This window comes from Ceratotherium simum, chromosome 23 (genome assembly GCF_057802395.1).
Source record: "Ceratotherium simum simum isolate JZ-2026a chromosome 23, ASM5780239v1, whole genome shotgun sequence".
NCBI lineage: Eukaryota > Metazoa > Chordata > Mammalia > Perissodactyla > Rhinocerotidae > Ceratotherium > Ceratotherium simum.
Genome location: NC_141922.1, coordinates 1,235,886 through 1,251,034, shown reverse-complemented (window position 1 = coordinate 1,251,034; position 15,149 = coordinate 1,235,886). Strand labels below are relative to the sequence as shown.

Genomic DNA, 15,149 nt, shown 5'->3' with positions numbered 1-15,149 from the left:
AGAACTAGAACCTTTGTGCACTGCTGGTGGGAATGTAAAGTGGTACAGCCCCTATGTCTGTCAGTTCCTTGAAAAGTTAAAAATAGAATTACAGTCATATTTCACTTAACAATGGGGATACCTTCTGAGAAATGCGTTGTCAGCTGATTTCATTGTTGCAAGAACATGGTAGAGTGTACCTGCACAAACCTAGATGCTACAGCCTACTACACACCTAGGCTACATGGAATAGCCTACTGTTCCTAGGCTACAAACCTGTACAGCATGTTACTGTACTGAATAGTGTGGGCAATTTTAACACAATGGTAGTATTTGTGTATCTAAACATAGAAAAGGTACAGTAAAAATACAGTATAAAAGATAAAAAATGGTACACCTGTATAGGGCACTTGCCATGAATGGAGCTTGCAGGATTGGAAGCTGCTCTGAGTGAGTCAGTGAGTGAGTGGTGAGTGAATGTGAAGGCCTAGGACATGTCACTACTGTAGACTTTATATACACTGTACACTTAAGCTACACTAAATTTATTTAAAAATTTTTCTTCAATAATAAACTTAGCTTATGGTAACTTTTTTACTTTATGAAACGTAATTTTAAAGAATTTTTGACTCTTGAAATAACTTAGCTTAAAACACAAACATATTGTACAGCTGTACAAAAATGTTTTCTTTATATCCTTATTCTATAAGCTTTTTCCACTTTTAAATTTTTTTTATTTTTATTTTTTAAACTTTTTTGTTAAAAACTAAGACACAAACACACACATTAGCCTAGGCTAGGGTCATCAGTATCAGTCTTCCACCCCACATCTTGTCCCCCTGGAAGGACTTCAGGGGCAGTAATACACACGGAGCTGTCATCTCCTAGGATAACAATGCCTTCTGGAATACCTCCTGAAGGACGTGAAGGTTGGTTTACACCAGTGTTGCCACAAACACCACTTCACTGCAACATCAGGATGGCTACTGATGTAATTCCATCACTAGGCGATGGAATTTTCCAGCTCTGTTATAATCTTATGGGACCACCTTTGTATACGTGGTTCATCGTTGACTGAAACGTCATTATGCTGCACATGGCTGTACCATTTGACCCAGCAATTCCACTTCTGGGTATATACCCAAAAGAACTGAAAGCAGGATCTGGAAGAGACACTTGTACACCCATGTTCTTAGCAGCATATTCACAATAGCCAAGGGAAGCAACCCAAGTGTCCATCAGGGGATAACTGGATAAACAAAATGTGGTCTATCCACATAATAGAGTATTACTCAACCTTAAAAAAAGAGAGAAATCCTGTCACATGCTACTACACAGATGAAGCTTGAGGACTTATGCTGAGTGAAATAAGCCAGACACAAAGAGACAAATACTGTGATTCCACTTCCATGACGTACTTAGTCAACTTCATAGACACAGATGGTTGTCTGGGGCTGGGGGGGAGGGGGAGAGGTTGTTTAATGGGTACAGACTGGCTGTTTTGCAAGATAAAAACAATTTTGGAGCTCAAATGCACAACTACGTGAATGTACTTAATACCACTGTGCTGTACACTTAAAAATCGTTAAGATAAATTTTATGTCGTGTATTTTACCACAATTAGAAATAAAAAAACAGAGCCACTCTGACAGCCTAGCGGTTAAACTTCGGTGCTCTCACGGCCTCTGCAGCGGGGTTCGTTTCCCTGTCTCAGAACCACACCACTGTTGCCATGCTGTGGCAGCGGCTCACATAGAAGAACTAGAAGGACTTACAACTAGGGTATACAACCATACACTGGGGCTTTGGAGAGGAAAAAAAAAGGAAAAAAGGCAACAGATGTTAGCTCAGTGGAATCTTTCCCCGCCAAAAAAAGGATAAAAACATAAACCTCCCAGCAGGCTCAGAGCACCCACCTCAGCTGGGGGTGGAGGTGGGAGATGGAGTCTAGGGGGAGCCTGGGGTCTTGCCCCTTGCACTCCAGGGAGGCTGTCAGCAGCCGCCCCCCGCCCCCCAACTCGATGGCCACAGGAGGGTCCTAGAGGGAGTGTATGGGTGGAGAGCCAGCAGGCTCCAGAGAAAGGACTCTGCCCGGCGGGTACCTGATTGAGACAGGACGACCCTGGGGGTGGGCAGGGCCCTGAGCAGACAGCGATGGGCCGGACACCAGGTACTGGAAGCTTCGAGAACCGGGGCCTCCAGCACCGGGACACCTGGTGAGGGGACTGGAGACCGACCGCAAGGGGGCCGACGTTCTATAAGGCGGGCGGAAGGCGGGGCGGGTGAGCCGCCGCTCGAGGGCGGAAGGTCGCGCCAGGGTCACACCAGGGTGCCGGGGCGCCGGCGCCGGGATGGGGGCGGGAGGGGGGTGCGAGGGGACGGGGGGCTCGGCGGGATCCCGGCCGCCCGCGCACCACCGAGACGGCTTCCGGGAGGGGCGGGAGCGCCGCTTCCGGCGGCGGGAGAAGCACTTCCACCGGGGCGGTTTGAGAAAGTGGGAACCTGGAGCGGCGGCGCGGGGCAGCGGTGAGTGCTGGTGTCGGTTCGCGTCCCGCCCGTCCGCCGCGCCCGCTCCCCGGCCCGCGCCCTCGGGGTCGGACGGCGGGGCCCACCTGCCAGGCAGCGGTGCGCCTGGGCGCCGAGGGCCGGCGCCGGTCCCCGCGCGGCCTGCTCTCCGCGCCCCCTCGTCCTCGGCTCGTCAGGGCCGCGCCGCGTGCGCTGTGCTGGACCCCCTCCCCGGTGACCCGGCCACCGCCGCCTCGTAGACGACCGCCGCGTCTGTGGCGCCGGCTGGACCACTCCGGGGGGTCCAGACACCACGTCCCGCTGCCGGCCTAGGGTTACGAACACCCAAGTGTCCACACTCCGTCCTGCGCCTGCCCCGCGGTCCCGCGGAGGCGCTTCTCCCGGTGGGCGCCGCTCCCCGCCCGGGCCGGCGCTCACAGCCCCCGTGGGTCATCTGCGTGCTTGTCCACGTCCTCTCCGCCTGCCCGTTTCACCCTCCGCGCCACTGTCCCCGCCCTCCACCTCTTACTCGACGCCCGGAGGTCTTCTCGCTGTCTTCCCCCGCCCGGACCTGTCCTGCCTTCTGGTTCGTTCACCAGCGGGATCCTTCGGAAACGGGTCTTAGCCCAGTGGGCTCCCTGCCTGCCTCTCCCGTGAACCACGGCCCGGGGTGCCTCGGGCCGCTGCCCCGCCCTCTTCTCTGGCCGTGCCTCGCGCAGCTCTCTCCCGTGCTGTGCTTCCCGCGGGCCAAGTGCAGCCGGTTCGGAGCACGTAGCGGGTGCTCGCTCAGGGAGCTGTTCCGATTTTATCGCTGTGGGGGTTGTTGGTTGCTGGAGGAACTCACAGTCTCTCCTACCTAAACGATACCCGTAACGCGTGTGCTCAGTGCACCTTTTCATATGCTTATAGACCATCTTGTATCTTTTGGTGAAGTGTCTGTTTAAATATTTTGCCCATTCTAAACTTTATTTTTCTTTTTATTGTTGATTTGTGGGAGCTCTAGTTCTGGATAGGAGTCCTTTGTCAGATACACGTATTGGGAACATTTCCTCTCAGTCTGTGGCTTGCCTTTTCTTTTCTTTTCTTTTCTTTTCTTTTCTTTTCTTTTCTTTTCTTTTCTTTTCTTTTCTTTTTTTTGTGAGGAAGATTAGCGCTGGGCTAACATCCGTGCCCATCTTCCTCTACTTTATATGGGACGCCGCCACAGCACGGCTTGAGAAGCAGTGCGTTGGTGCCCGCCTGGGATCTGAACCTGCGAACCCTCAGGCGGCCGAAGTGGAGCGCATGCACTCAACGGCTATGCCACCTGGCAGGCCCCCGCCTTTTCATTTCTTAACTGTTTTTTGATAAGCAGAAAATTTTAATTTTGATAAAGTCAAATTTATCAATTTTTTTCTTTTAAGGTTAGTGCTTTTGGGGTCCCATGAAAGAAAACTTTGCCTACCCCATGGTTATGAGGATATTGTCTGATTTATGCTTCTAGAAGCTTTATACTTTCAGCTTTCACATTTAGTTCCCCAATCTGTCTTGAATTCTTTTTGGGTATGGTGTGAGGTAGGGGGTGTTAAATGTAATTTTCCCCCTGTTGTTCTGGCACCATTAATTGAAAAAAAAAAAACGACTTTGTTTTACCCGTTGAATTACATTGGTGCTTTTGTCATAAAACACTTAACTGTATGTGTGGGTCTGTTTCTGCACTCTATTCCGTTACATTGGTCTGTATGTCTGTCTTTATGCCATCACTACACTGTCTTAATTACTGTAGCTGCATCTTAGTCTTAAGATCAGGTAGTGTAAGTCTCCCCACTTTATTCTTCAAGATGGATTATTTGAGGTGCTTTGCTTTTCCATATAAATTTTATAATCAGCGTGTCCATTTCTACTCCAAAACCTGCTGGTGATTTTGCTTGGGTTGGTGTTGAATTTCTAGATCAGTTGAGGGAGAATTGAAAGCTTAATACACATAAACATGGGATATCTCTCAATTTATTTCTGTCTTCAAGTTTGCTCAGCATTGTTTTGTAGTTTTTTCCTTTTTTTTTTTTAAAAATAGCCCAGTGATCCCAACTTTATTTATTTTTTTTAATTTTTTAATTTTATTTATTTATTTTTCCCCCCAAAGCCCCAGCACATAGCTGCATGTCATAGCTGCACATCCTTCTAGCCGCTGCATGCGGGACGCGGCCCCAGCATGGCCGGAGAAGCGGTGTGTCGGTGTGCGCCCGGGATCTGACCCCGGGCCCCAAACCCGGGACGCCAGCATCAGAGCGCGAGCACCCAACCGCCAAGCCACGGGGTCGGCCCTCCTTTTTTTTTTTTTTTGATGAGGAAGATTTACTCTGAGCTCACAATCCATTGCCAATCTCACTCTTTTTTTTGTTTGTTTGTTTTTACTTGAGGAAGATTAGCTCTGAGCTAACATCTGTGCCAGTCAGTCTTCCTCTACTTTGTATGTAGGATACCTCCACAGCATGGCGGATGAGTGGAGTACGTCTGTGCCTGGGATCTGAACCTTCGAACCCCGGGCTGCAGAAGTGGAGCATGTGGAACTAACCACTTGGCCACACAGCCGGCCCATGTTTTGTAGTTTTGAGAGTAGAGGACTTGTGCATCTTTTGTTAAATGTATTCCTAGGTCCAATGTGTGTTTTTTCCCACACCACCGAGCAGTTAACTAAATTGTGACACTAGCTACCTGGAGATAGTGTCAGACCCCACAGGTTAAGGGCTCACTCAGTCCTACGAGACTGCCCCTCCCCCACACACTTCAAATGCCAGTCGAGGGTCCAGGTCATCACTTGTGCTTCTGCCCCGTGATTATCGATCCCACGACCCCCTCCTTGGTTCAATTAATTTACTAGAGTAGTTCACAGAACTCAGAGAAACATTTTACTTACAGGATCACCAGTTTATTATGAAAGTATGTAACTCAGGCACAGCCAGACGGAAGAGATGCACAGGGCTGGTATAGGGAAGGGTGCCGAGCCGTCACAACCTATCCCAGCACGCCACTCTCCTGGAAGCTCCACGTGGTCACCAACCTGGACACTCTCCAAACCCCGTCCGTTTGAGTTTTTATGGAGGCTCCATTAAAATAAGCACGATTGATGAAATCATTGGCCATTGGTGATTGATCCCACCTCCAGCCCCTCTCCTCCCCAGAGGTCAGGGGTGGGACTGAAAGTTCCAACCCTCTCATCACTTGGTTGGTTCTCTGGGCAACCAGCCCTGTCCTGAGGCTACTTAGGATCTTTCCAAGTCACCTCATTAGCATTAGCTCAAAAAGGCCGCCTTTTATATGACAAACATCACTTTTATCATTCAGGAAGTTCCAAGGGTTTGAGGAGCTTTGTGCCAGGAACTGGGGATTTCTTATTATGCCACACTAGGTATTCGACTTTTAGTTGTTTTTGTAATTGTTACATTGTAATTTTTATTTCATTTTCCCAATATTCATTGCTGGTAGAAATATGATTGGTTTTTATGTTCTCTGACCTTATTTACTTCACTCATTAGCTCTAGTTTTTGTTTGTTTGAAGATTCCTTAGGATGTTCCTATAAGCACTGTCATGTCATCCTTGGATAACGAACGACATTTCTGCTTCTTTCTTTCTAATCTTTATGGCATTATTTCTTTCTAATTTCTTGCACTGGCTTGGACCTCCAAAAAATGATAAGGAGAAGCAGTGAGAGCTGACGGTGGTGCCTTGTTCCTGAGCGCAGAGGGTGAGAGCTCAGTTCTGACCTTTGGGTGTGACGTTAGTCCAGGCTTATCCAGGTGAGGACGTTCTCCTCTGTTCCTTGTTTGCCGAGAGTTTTTCTCAGGATTGAGTGTTGAATTTTAACAAATGCTTTTTGTATGTCTATTGAGATAATCATATAGTTTTATTATGATAAGTTTTCTCCTTTATTCTGTTAATGTAGGTAATTGTGTTGCTTCATTTTCAAGTGACAGGAAAAGTTGGGGATGTCATTGTGACTGAAAGTGATGCCATGGTGTTGAAAGGAAAAGATGAAGAAAATCTCAACCTGAAAAACATAGTTGGGAAAACGTCTAGCAGTTAGCCATAATTGCCAGTGCATGTCAACAGGAAGAACTCACGAGCTTCTGGCAGAACTTGCAGGTGGAGTGGCTGTGCCGCAGGTCGGGGGCAATAAGTGAGGCCGGTGGGAATGAAGAGCGGTCACCACAGATGCCCTCACTGCTACGTGCCGTGGACGAAGGCGTCTTTCTGGGAAGTGGTCATGCTCTGATCTGGGGCCTTGCAGCCCTGGAGTCACTAACTCCAGTGAATGAAGATCAAACCAACTTTGTGTTCTTAGGATAAACTCCACTTGGAGTTTTCTGGAGAATATAGTTCTTTTAATAAATTGCTGTATTGGACTTCCTAATATTTTGTTAAGAATTTCTGTGTCTGTGTTTATGAGTGAGATTGGCCTGTAGTTTTCTTGTCTTATGATGTCTTTATCAGGGCTTTGCTGGCCTCACGAGACAGCTGGAATGTGTTCTTTCTCAGTTTGGTAAAGACATCTAAGATTGTTGCTATTTTTCCTTAAGGATTTGGTGGGGTTCACCAGTGAATCAGCTGGGTCTGGTGTTTTCTCTGTGGGAAGGTTTTTTCTTTTTTTGTCAGTTTCATAATGTGCTTTTAAGGGAATTTGTCCATTTCATCTCAGTTGCTGAGCTTGTTGACATCAAGTTGCTCATAACGGCCGTTTATGATACTTTAACGTCTAAAGGGTCTATAGTGAGACCTCTTTCTTTCATCCCTGATATGGGGAACTAGGCATCTTCCTCCAGCTGGTTTGACTTTTCTCAGGGCGTCTTTAGAACTGGGCTCTCCTGCATCTTAGGTCTTCACGTTCTACCCAGGAAAGACCCAGGAGCCACTGTGGCAGGGGACCTCGGGCTTCTGAGGAGGTTGGTTCTGAACATACCTGGGGGCCGAAGCTGGATCGGAGCAGACCCTGCTGCTTGGTCTGGGAGTTTGTGGCTTATTCCTAAAACTCAGTGAAGGGTGATGAAGCTCTGATGGAGAGTAATGGGCTGCACTGTAGTTGGATTTGGGGGAAAGCTGTGATGTGGCCTTGTTTGTGGGAAAGTGCCTGAGAAGGTTTATGTGTGCAGTGCCATGGGCACGTGCTGCCCCGGTCCTGTCTCTGGAGAGGAACCCAGGCTGCCTCAGCTGGGATTTTAGCCCCCAATCCTCCATTCCATGTCTGCAGCAAAGCTCCTGGCTTTCAGCCATAAATGGCTGCTCTCAGCCATAATTTGGTGGCAGACTGTGGCTTGCCTTCTGGCATGTCATGGTCCTTGTGTGTGGGAGGTCGCACCCGGCACCCGGTGATTTCCCTACAGCAATGCCGGCCCCCCTCCCATCCCTAATTCCCCTTCCATTATGGAGCATACCCTGCAAGCAGCATACCCTGTGAGCAGCATATCCTGCAAGTGTGTGTGCACTTGTGTCGCTGGTTTTTCCTGAATCCCCCTCGGCCCTCTGAGTAGCTGTGGCTCTTGGGGTCAGGTGGGGACTTCCAGGCTACAGCTCTCTCTCACTCTCTGTCTCCTCAGGTCGGCTGCTCCTCAGCACTTACCTTTCCCCAGAGGGGGCCCACGTGTCTCCCTGCAGGCCTGCTGTTCCCATGGATGTCTCCCAGGTGAGCATGGCCTCCTCCTGCCCTGCAGGTGTCCAAGGCCCCAGCCTCCAGCCCACCCATGGGGAGGGGTCCACGGTGGTGGCTCCAGAGGTCTGTGATTCCCTGCCTGATTGGTAGTTCTCTGTTATGGACGGGGGAACAAAAAGAAAATGTGATTCATTTACAGTAAGACCGCAGTTGATGTTACAGCAAAGTTGAAAATACACATGATTCTCTTAGGTGGTGTCTTGTCTGCTAGAGCTGCCATAACTCAATACCACAGGCATTTATGTATTTCTCACTGTTCTGAAGGCTGGAGGTCCCAGATCAGGGTTCTGGCGATGACCCACTTCCTGGCTCATAGACGGCCACCTGAGAGAGGAGGAGAGGTAGGGAGCACGAGCTCTCTAGTGTCTCTTCTCATGAGGACACTAGTCCTGTCAGATCAGGGCCCCACCCTTATGACCTCTTTTAACCTTAATTACTTCCTTAGAGGCCCCGTCTTCAAACAGCCATACTGGGGGCTAGGGCTTCCACATACCAATTTGGCGGACACAGACATGTAGTCTGTAACATGTGCCTTCCCTCGTGCCTAAGCTTCAGGCCTCTTGAGGTTTTTCCTCTCCTGCCCGCACACACTTTTTCTTCCAGCCCAGACACATGGGTTTTAGCTTCTCTTTATTTCCTGCTGTCCTGCCAGCCTCAGGAGCAGCCAGATCTGACTTCCTGCTCTGGTGGGGAGCTGTCTGTTGCAGGAGCCAGTGACCTTCGAGGAGGTGGCCATACATTTCTCAAGGGAAGAGTGGCAGTGTCTGAACCCCAGCCAGAGGGCCCTCTACCGGGATGTGATGCTGGACAATTTTGGGAGCTTGGCCGCACTGGGTAAGGACTATGCTGTCGGTCTCTAGAGCCTGTCTGGACCCTCACTGGTGCTGGGGCCTCGAGTCCAGGCTAAGGGGCTCAGGAGTGGCAGCTCTTGTCCTGTGTCCCATAGAGGGGCTGCCCTGCGGCACGTCTGGCCAAGGGCATTTATCTGTGCTCCCCTGGAGACAGCCTCATCTTCCTTCCTCGGGCCCATCCACTGTTGGACCCAGCGCTGCTGGGACCTTCTATGGGCCTTTGCCGCCAGCAGGGAGGGGTGGGGAGAGCCCATTGCGATTTGGAGCTGTGATTCCCTTCTCCCTGTCTGTCGTCTTTGCTTTGGGGCAGCTTCTCTGGAGCACCCCCGAGGGCTTGTCTGAGCCGCTGCACCCTGACTTTGTCCTCTCTACAAATAAACCAGCACCTTTTCTCTCCTTTGAGAAGGATTTCTTGGCCCCAGACCAGACCTCGTCTCTCGCCTGGAACAGTGGGATGAGCCGTGGGTTGAGGAGCAGGAGAGACCCGAGTTTCAGGAAGCACGGAGGGGTCCCCATTGTCCCACTTCTCAGCTCTCAGGTGAGCTCCACACACAGCGTCCGTCCGTTTTCCTCTCGCAGCAGGACAGTTGGCGCCAAGCTGCTTTCTGTGGAAACCCATGGGGAACAGCCACGCTCCTGCGCTGAGCGCTGCTCCGAGGAGCACTGAGCGTGTGCCGTGGGGATGTGTGAGGTGGTACAGGCAGGCGGGTGCAGCCTTCGGTTCGGGTGGGGCCTGAGAGGGCCAGGCGCCGTCCTGTGGAGACCCTGGGTGTGGGTGCTCGAGGCCTGGCAGCCACACATGGTCACAGGAAGAGGTCAGGAGCCTGACACGCCTGCTCTGAGGGTCTTCCCCTGTGGCCTGGGCAGGTGCTTTGTGTGCTGTTTGCTCCTTTGTAAAATCAGACTATAACAGTGCCTCCTTCCGTAAGTGAGGTGGTAGGCGCAGTGGCAGGTTCTCTTGTTGATTTCAGATTCTCTCAGAAGTGAGATCAAGCAGATGTGTGAGAATGAGACACTCTGGGAAGACACTGGGTTGTGTGGAGCCCCAGGATGGAGAGGGTCTTGGGTACCTGGCTGGAGGGGAGCTTATGGCCTGGAGGGTGAGTGGTTCAGAATAACTACGCAGAGCTCTCAGGCTTCTACACGCCTGTCTCTGGCACCCCCCGCCCCGCACCAGGGCCTTGTTGAATGAACGGAGGCAGGTTTAGGGGACATTCTTTTTACCCTGATTGGTATATGTACTATTGGGCCGTTTAAGCCGACTTATAGTATTATAATATTCCATCATGTTGATAATACTGGAGTTTACCTAACTGTGACCTCTCTTGGGTGAGCATTTGAGTTCATTTTCACTTTCCCACTATTTATACTTTTAGCTCATCTATGTGCTTCCTTGTCACTCCTGTGCCACTTTCTTGGAGTGGATCCCTAATTAGATTGAAATGAGCTGGTAGGACACACTTTGTAGCTTTTCTTCTGTTTTGCTGGCCCATTCTCAGGGCCACCACCCTGTGTAAGCCCCTGTGTTTCTCCACAGGAGCAAGGAAGTCCCTTTATCAGAAGAGACACCGTAATCAGCCGTTGGCAACTCACGAGGAAATGCACGAGCCTGAGAGAGCCAAGGCAGGCGCTGGCTTCAGGAAGAGCTTCCTTCTGAACTTGGATGACGTACAGTGTCCCGGTGTGGCGGCTCTGCAGCGTGGGGTGTGTGGGGCGTGTGGGTTGTGCTGCAGGCGGCAGCCAGGCCTCTGTGAGCACCGGGAGCGTCCCGCCGAGGAGCAGCCATTTATCTGTGACACGTGTGGGAAAGTCCTGAGCTGTCACAGCCGGCTCGCTGCTCACCAGACCGTCCACACGGGAACCAAGTCCTTCGTGTGTTTTGAATGCGGCCAGACCTTCAGGTGGGTCTCCAACCTTGTGCGACACCAGAGAAACCACACCAGCGAGAAGCCCTTCAGCTGTGAGGTGTGCGGACAGGCCTTCAGCCTGAAGGACCGCCTCGCCCAGCATCGCAAGGTCCACACGGAGCACAAACCCTACCCGTGTGCGGACTGTGGGAAGGCCTTCAAGCAGAAGTCGAACCTTCTCCGGCATCAGCTGGTGCACAGCGGGGAGAGGCCTTTCTGCTGCGCGGACTGCGGGAAGGCCTTCCGCACCAAGGAGAACCTCACCCACCACCAGAGGATCCACAGCGGGGAGAAGCCCTACATGTGCGCCCAGTGCGGCAAGGCCTTCCGGTGGCCCAAGGGCTTCAGCATCCACCAGAGACTGCACCTGACCAGGAGGGCCTACGAGTGCGAGCGCTGCGGGAAAGGCTTCCGCCACCTGGGCTTCTTCACACGGCATCAGAGAACCCACGGGAGGGGGGAGGTGTAGGAGCGCCCACGGCGCATGTCTGCGTCTGTGGGCCCTGCAGGAGGCTGTCAGTTCTGACTTAACAAGGCGGGAAGAAGCCGTCTAGGTCCTGGCCTCTCAGGAAAGCCACAGTCAGAGCTCCAGCTCTCCCGAGCAGCTCCCTGGGAACACTGCCTGGAGAAGCGGGTCTGAGGGGCACACCAGGGAGGAGCAGGCGCTTGGGTGGATCTCGGGCTCGTACCCCTGCCCCATCCCAGCCTCAAGGGCTGCTCAGTGCAACTTTAACTTTCTTACCTTCCTGCCTCTTTCTTGCTACCTTCCTTGTCCGGTCTTTTTCAACTTGCATCCCATTTCCGTGTCTTAAGAAAGGCAGCTGTGGGTTTTGCACAGAAGTACAGCCCTTCCTGCAGCCTCTACAGGTGTGACTTAGAAAGGGGCATCTTTGTAAAGTCTTGAGCTTGTCAGAGGATTATAGAAAGACCTCCTTTGGTGGTCGGCCAGAACTCAGGACCAGAGTTGTGGTTAGCAGGTCTGCGTGAGGACAGGGCATCCATCTGGTGCCTGCTTGGGCCCGTGTGTCCTCACAAGTGTGTTAGAGCCCATCCTGACAGCACTGCTACTCCAGCTCATCTCTCCAACCTAGGTTAACTCATGGGTCTAGGTCTTTGGTAAAACAGCACTGCGTCTTGCTTTGTGTGTGTGTTTATATTTGTGAACACGTGCAATTCAGGAAAGCTTTTCTCCCGGTATTATGTGACCAGATGCTTGCGGATCTGTCGGAGACGCCATATGGGTCTGCACAGTCCTTTCATTCCAGACCCAGCCCTTTGCTCCCAAGATCACAGCTGAGTCTGTTCACCCGGTGAGGTCGAGCAGTTGGAGCTTCTGGTACTCCGGTAGTGACTATCTGTCGGACCCTGTGATGGGTGTGGGAACACGTGGTGAGGAAGGGGGCAGGAGGGCCCGGTTTGGCCCATGAGACCTGGATGGGTCTCACCAGACCCAAGTCTGCGTGTGGATGCATCACCGAGATGACTCCCAGCCTGTGATGGCTCTGCTCAGCCCCAGCCCTCTGCTTTTAAGATCTTTCTTTCAGTGAATAAGACCCCCACAGCCACTACCACATGTTGTGGGCTTTATGGTTACCAGGGCAACTGCAGGTGCCATGGCACTGGGGGTGGTGCCACAGAGCTGATCAGGTCAGGGGTGGTCGACTGCTCACCAAGGTGACCACCACCACAGAACTCTTCCCACAGCCCTGTCAGGAGAGCCTTGGGAGCTGGTCCTGCACCTTGAATTGGTGAATCAAGTCGGGTCTTAGAGCAGTAAGGGGTGGCCGTGTTCACGACGGGGAGTTTTTTTTTTTTTTTTTGTGAGGAGATCAGCCCTGTGCTAACATCCGCCAATCCTCCTCTTTTTTTGCTGAGGAAGACGGCCCTGGGCTAACATCTGTGCCCATCTTCCTCCACTTTATATGGGACGCAAAAATATGGAACGCTTCACGAATTTGCGTGTCATCCTTGCGCAGGGGCCATGCTAATCTTCTCTGTATCGTTCCAATTTTAGTATATGTGCTGCCGAAGCGAACACCACGACGGGGAGTTTTATGGGGAAGAGGTGACCTCTTTGTTCTAAACTTAAGGCATCTCCGCTTGTCCAGCCCGGGAATAAAAATCTGCCACGTGGAGCTCATGAGGCCAGTGGCTTTTACTCAGAGACTTGGTCAGGGATAGGATACTTGCCCCCTTGCCTGTAAGAACACCATTTCAGGTGATCCAAATAGTTGATGAAGGATTTTGATTTTGTTTTATTTTATAAGAATTTCAGCTAACAAGTGAGGAGGGAATGATAGAATTAGAAATGAGTTTATAGGAAATAGGGGGTGAAGGGCAGGTTCAAACCACCAGGAGAAAGCACTGAGCCAGATCAGACAGAGAGATGCTACCAGGCAGCGACCTCTCTCAGTAAATCAGGCTGGAGAAGAGGGAGCCACGACGGACCAGGAGAGCGCCAGAGGCACTGCAGTGAGGGACTGTCTGATCTTGATTTGAGCAAACCAGCTGTAAGAAGACATTTTAGAGACAGTTGTGGAAATTTGAACATGGACTGGATATTAGGTAGTACTAAGGAATTTGCGTGATAATGTCACGGTGGTTCTGTTTTAAAAAGTCCTTATTAAAAGTGCATTCTGGGGCTGGCCTTGTGGCCTAGTGGTTAAGTTCAGTGTGCTCTGCTTCAGCAGCCTGCATTTGGTTCCCGGGTGTGGACCTACACCACTTGTCAGTGGCCATGCTGTGGCGGCAACCCACATACAAAAAGGAAGATTGGCACAGATGTTAGGGTGAATCTTCCTCAGGAAAAAAACAAAGTGCATTCTGATGTATTCATGGGTGAAATGACATGATGTGGGATTTTCTTTAAAATTCTAATAAAAAGAAGAAAGACTGGGGCTGGCCTAGTGGCCTAGTGGTTGGGTTCGGAATGCTCTGCTTTGGCAGCCCAGGTTTGCAGGATTGGATCCCGGGCGCGGACCTACGCCACTCATCAGCCATGCTGTGGCGCCAACCCTGCATATCAAATAGAAGAAGATTGGCTCAGGGCTAATCTTCCTCAAGCAAAAAAAGAGGAAGATTGGCAATAGATGTTAGCTCAGGGCAAATCTTCCTCAGCAAAAAAAAAAAAAAGAAATGACAAAACAATATTGGCAAAATGAGTTGTTGAAGATAAATGATGGGTATGGTTGAAATATTTCCATATTTTTTCTTATAGCATATTTGTATTTTAGGTTTATTAATACTTACTGAAGATGGTTTAAAACAGCCATTAAGTCTTAAGTTACATAGCTGTCTCAGTTGGCTCAGACGGCCATAACCAAACACCACAGACTAGGCGTTTTAAACAACAGAAATTTATTTTCTTAGTTCTGGAGGCCAGAAGTCCAAGATCAGAGTGTCAGCATGCTTGGTTCCTGGTGAAGACTGTCTTCCTGGTTTGCAGGCAGCCACCTTCTCTCTGTGTCCTCACCGTGGAGGGGGAAAGAACTCTGGAGTCTCTCATAAGGGCACTAATCCTGTCATGGGCCCCACCCTCACGACCTCATGTAACCCTAATCACCTTCCAAAGGCCCCGCCTCCAAGTAGCGTCCCACTGGGGTTGGGGCTTCAACGTGGGAATTTTGGGGACACAAACCATAGCAGAAGCTTCTCTAGGTCAGTCCTGGCCTGCAGACCAGCTGGCTCCTGTAGGGTGGGCCCATTGTGGGCAGTGAGACCATAGGGGTGTGGTGCCCAGGGCCTCCAGAATAAATGGAAATCTATCCAATGGAACATTTGAGTGACTTTTCTCTTATTTATAGAATCCAAATGTTTGTACTGGTGCCTGTATTTTTCTTCCAGTTCAGAGCTGTTAGGCAGGGAAGTGCCTGGTTGGTTCCCGCCTGATGTGTGGAGTTGTGAAGGCCTTCAGATGGCGTTTGTGTGCAGGTCTGAATGGCCTGTCTTGGACGTGTGGGCAGTCAGTGTTCAGAACAGCACTTCTAAAGACTCGAGCTTTGAGGGCCGGCCCCGTGGCTTAGCGGTTAAGTGCGCGCGCTGAGCTGCTGGCGGCCCGGGTTCAGATCCCGGGTGCGCACCGACGCACCGCTTCTCCAGCCATGCTGAGGCCGCGTCCCACATACAGCAACTAGAAGGATGTGCAGCTATGACGTACAACTATCTACTGGGGCTTTGGGGGAAAAAAAAAAAAAATTATTGGGCCGGCCCTGTGGCTTGGTGGT

General features: G+C 51.0%; 1 protein-coding gene and 1 non-coding gene across 21 annotated transcripts; one reads left to right on the top strand and one right to left on the bottom strand.

Annotated features, from left to right (window-relative positions):
• Window positions 1-2,417: 2,417 nt before the first annotated feature.
• On the top strand, window positions 2,418-14,700 carry ZNF707 (zinc finger protein 707). 20 transcript variants are annotated; one of them, XM_087447312.1, is made up of 9 exons: window positions 2,423-2,505; window positions 6,162-6,261; window positions 6,408-7,404; window positions 8,056-8,141; window positions 8,433-8,509; window positions 8,876-9,002; window positions 9,426-9,557; window positions 9,991-10,119; window positions 10,557-14,700. In XM_087447312.1, the coding sequence occupies exons 5-9, from the start codon at window positions 8,462-8,464 to the stop codon at window positions 11,393-11,395; spliced, it is 1,275 nt and encodes a 424-aa protein (XP_087303438.1). In that variant the 5' UTR covers window positions 2,423-2,505; window positions 6,162-6,261; window positions 6,408-7,404; window positions 8,056-8,141; window positions 8,433-8,461; the 3' UTR covers window positions 11,396-14,700. The 20 variants fall into 20 exon arrangements, with proteins under 20 accessions (XP_087303437.1, XP_014652801.1, XP_087303438.1 ...); XM_087447323.1 differs by lacking the exon at window positions 6,408-7,404; XM_087447308.1 differs by lacking the exon at window positions 8,433-8,509 and having other exon boundaries at window positions 6,433-7,404; window positions 8,821-9,002; window positions 9,442-9,557.
• LOC147913964 (U6 spliceosomal RNA) lies at window positions 12,858-12,964 on the bottom strand. Its single transcript, XR_015556000.1, has one exon. It is a non-coding gene; the product is annotated as a U6 spliceosomal RNA (small nuclear RNA).
• Window positions 14,701-15,149: the final 449 nt, after the last annotated feature.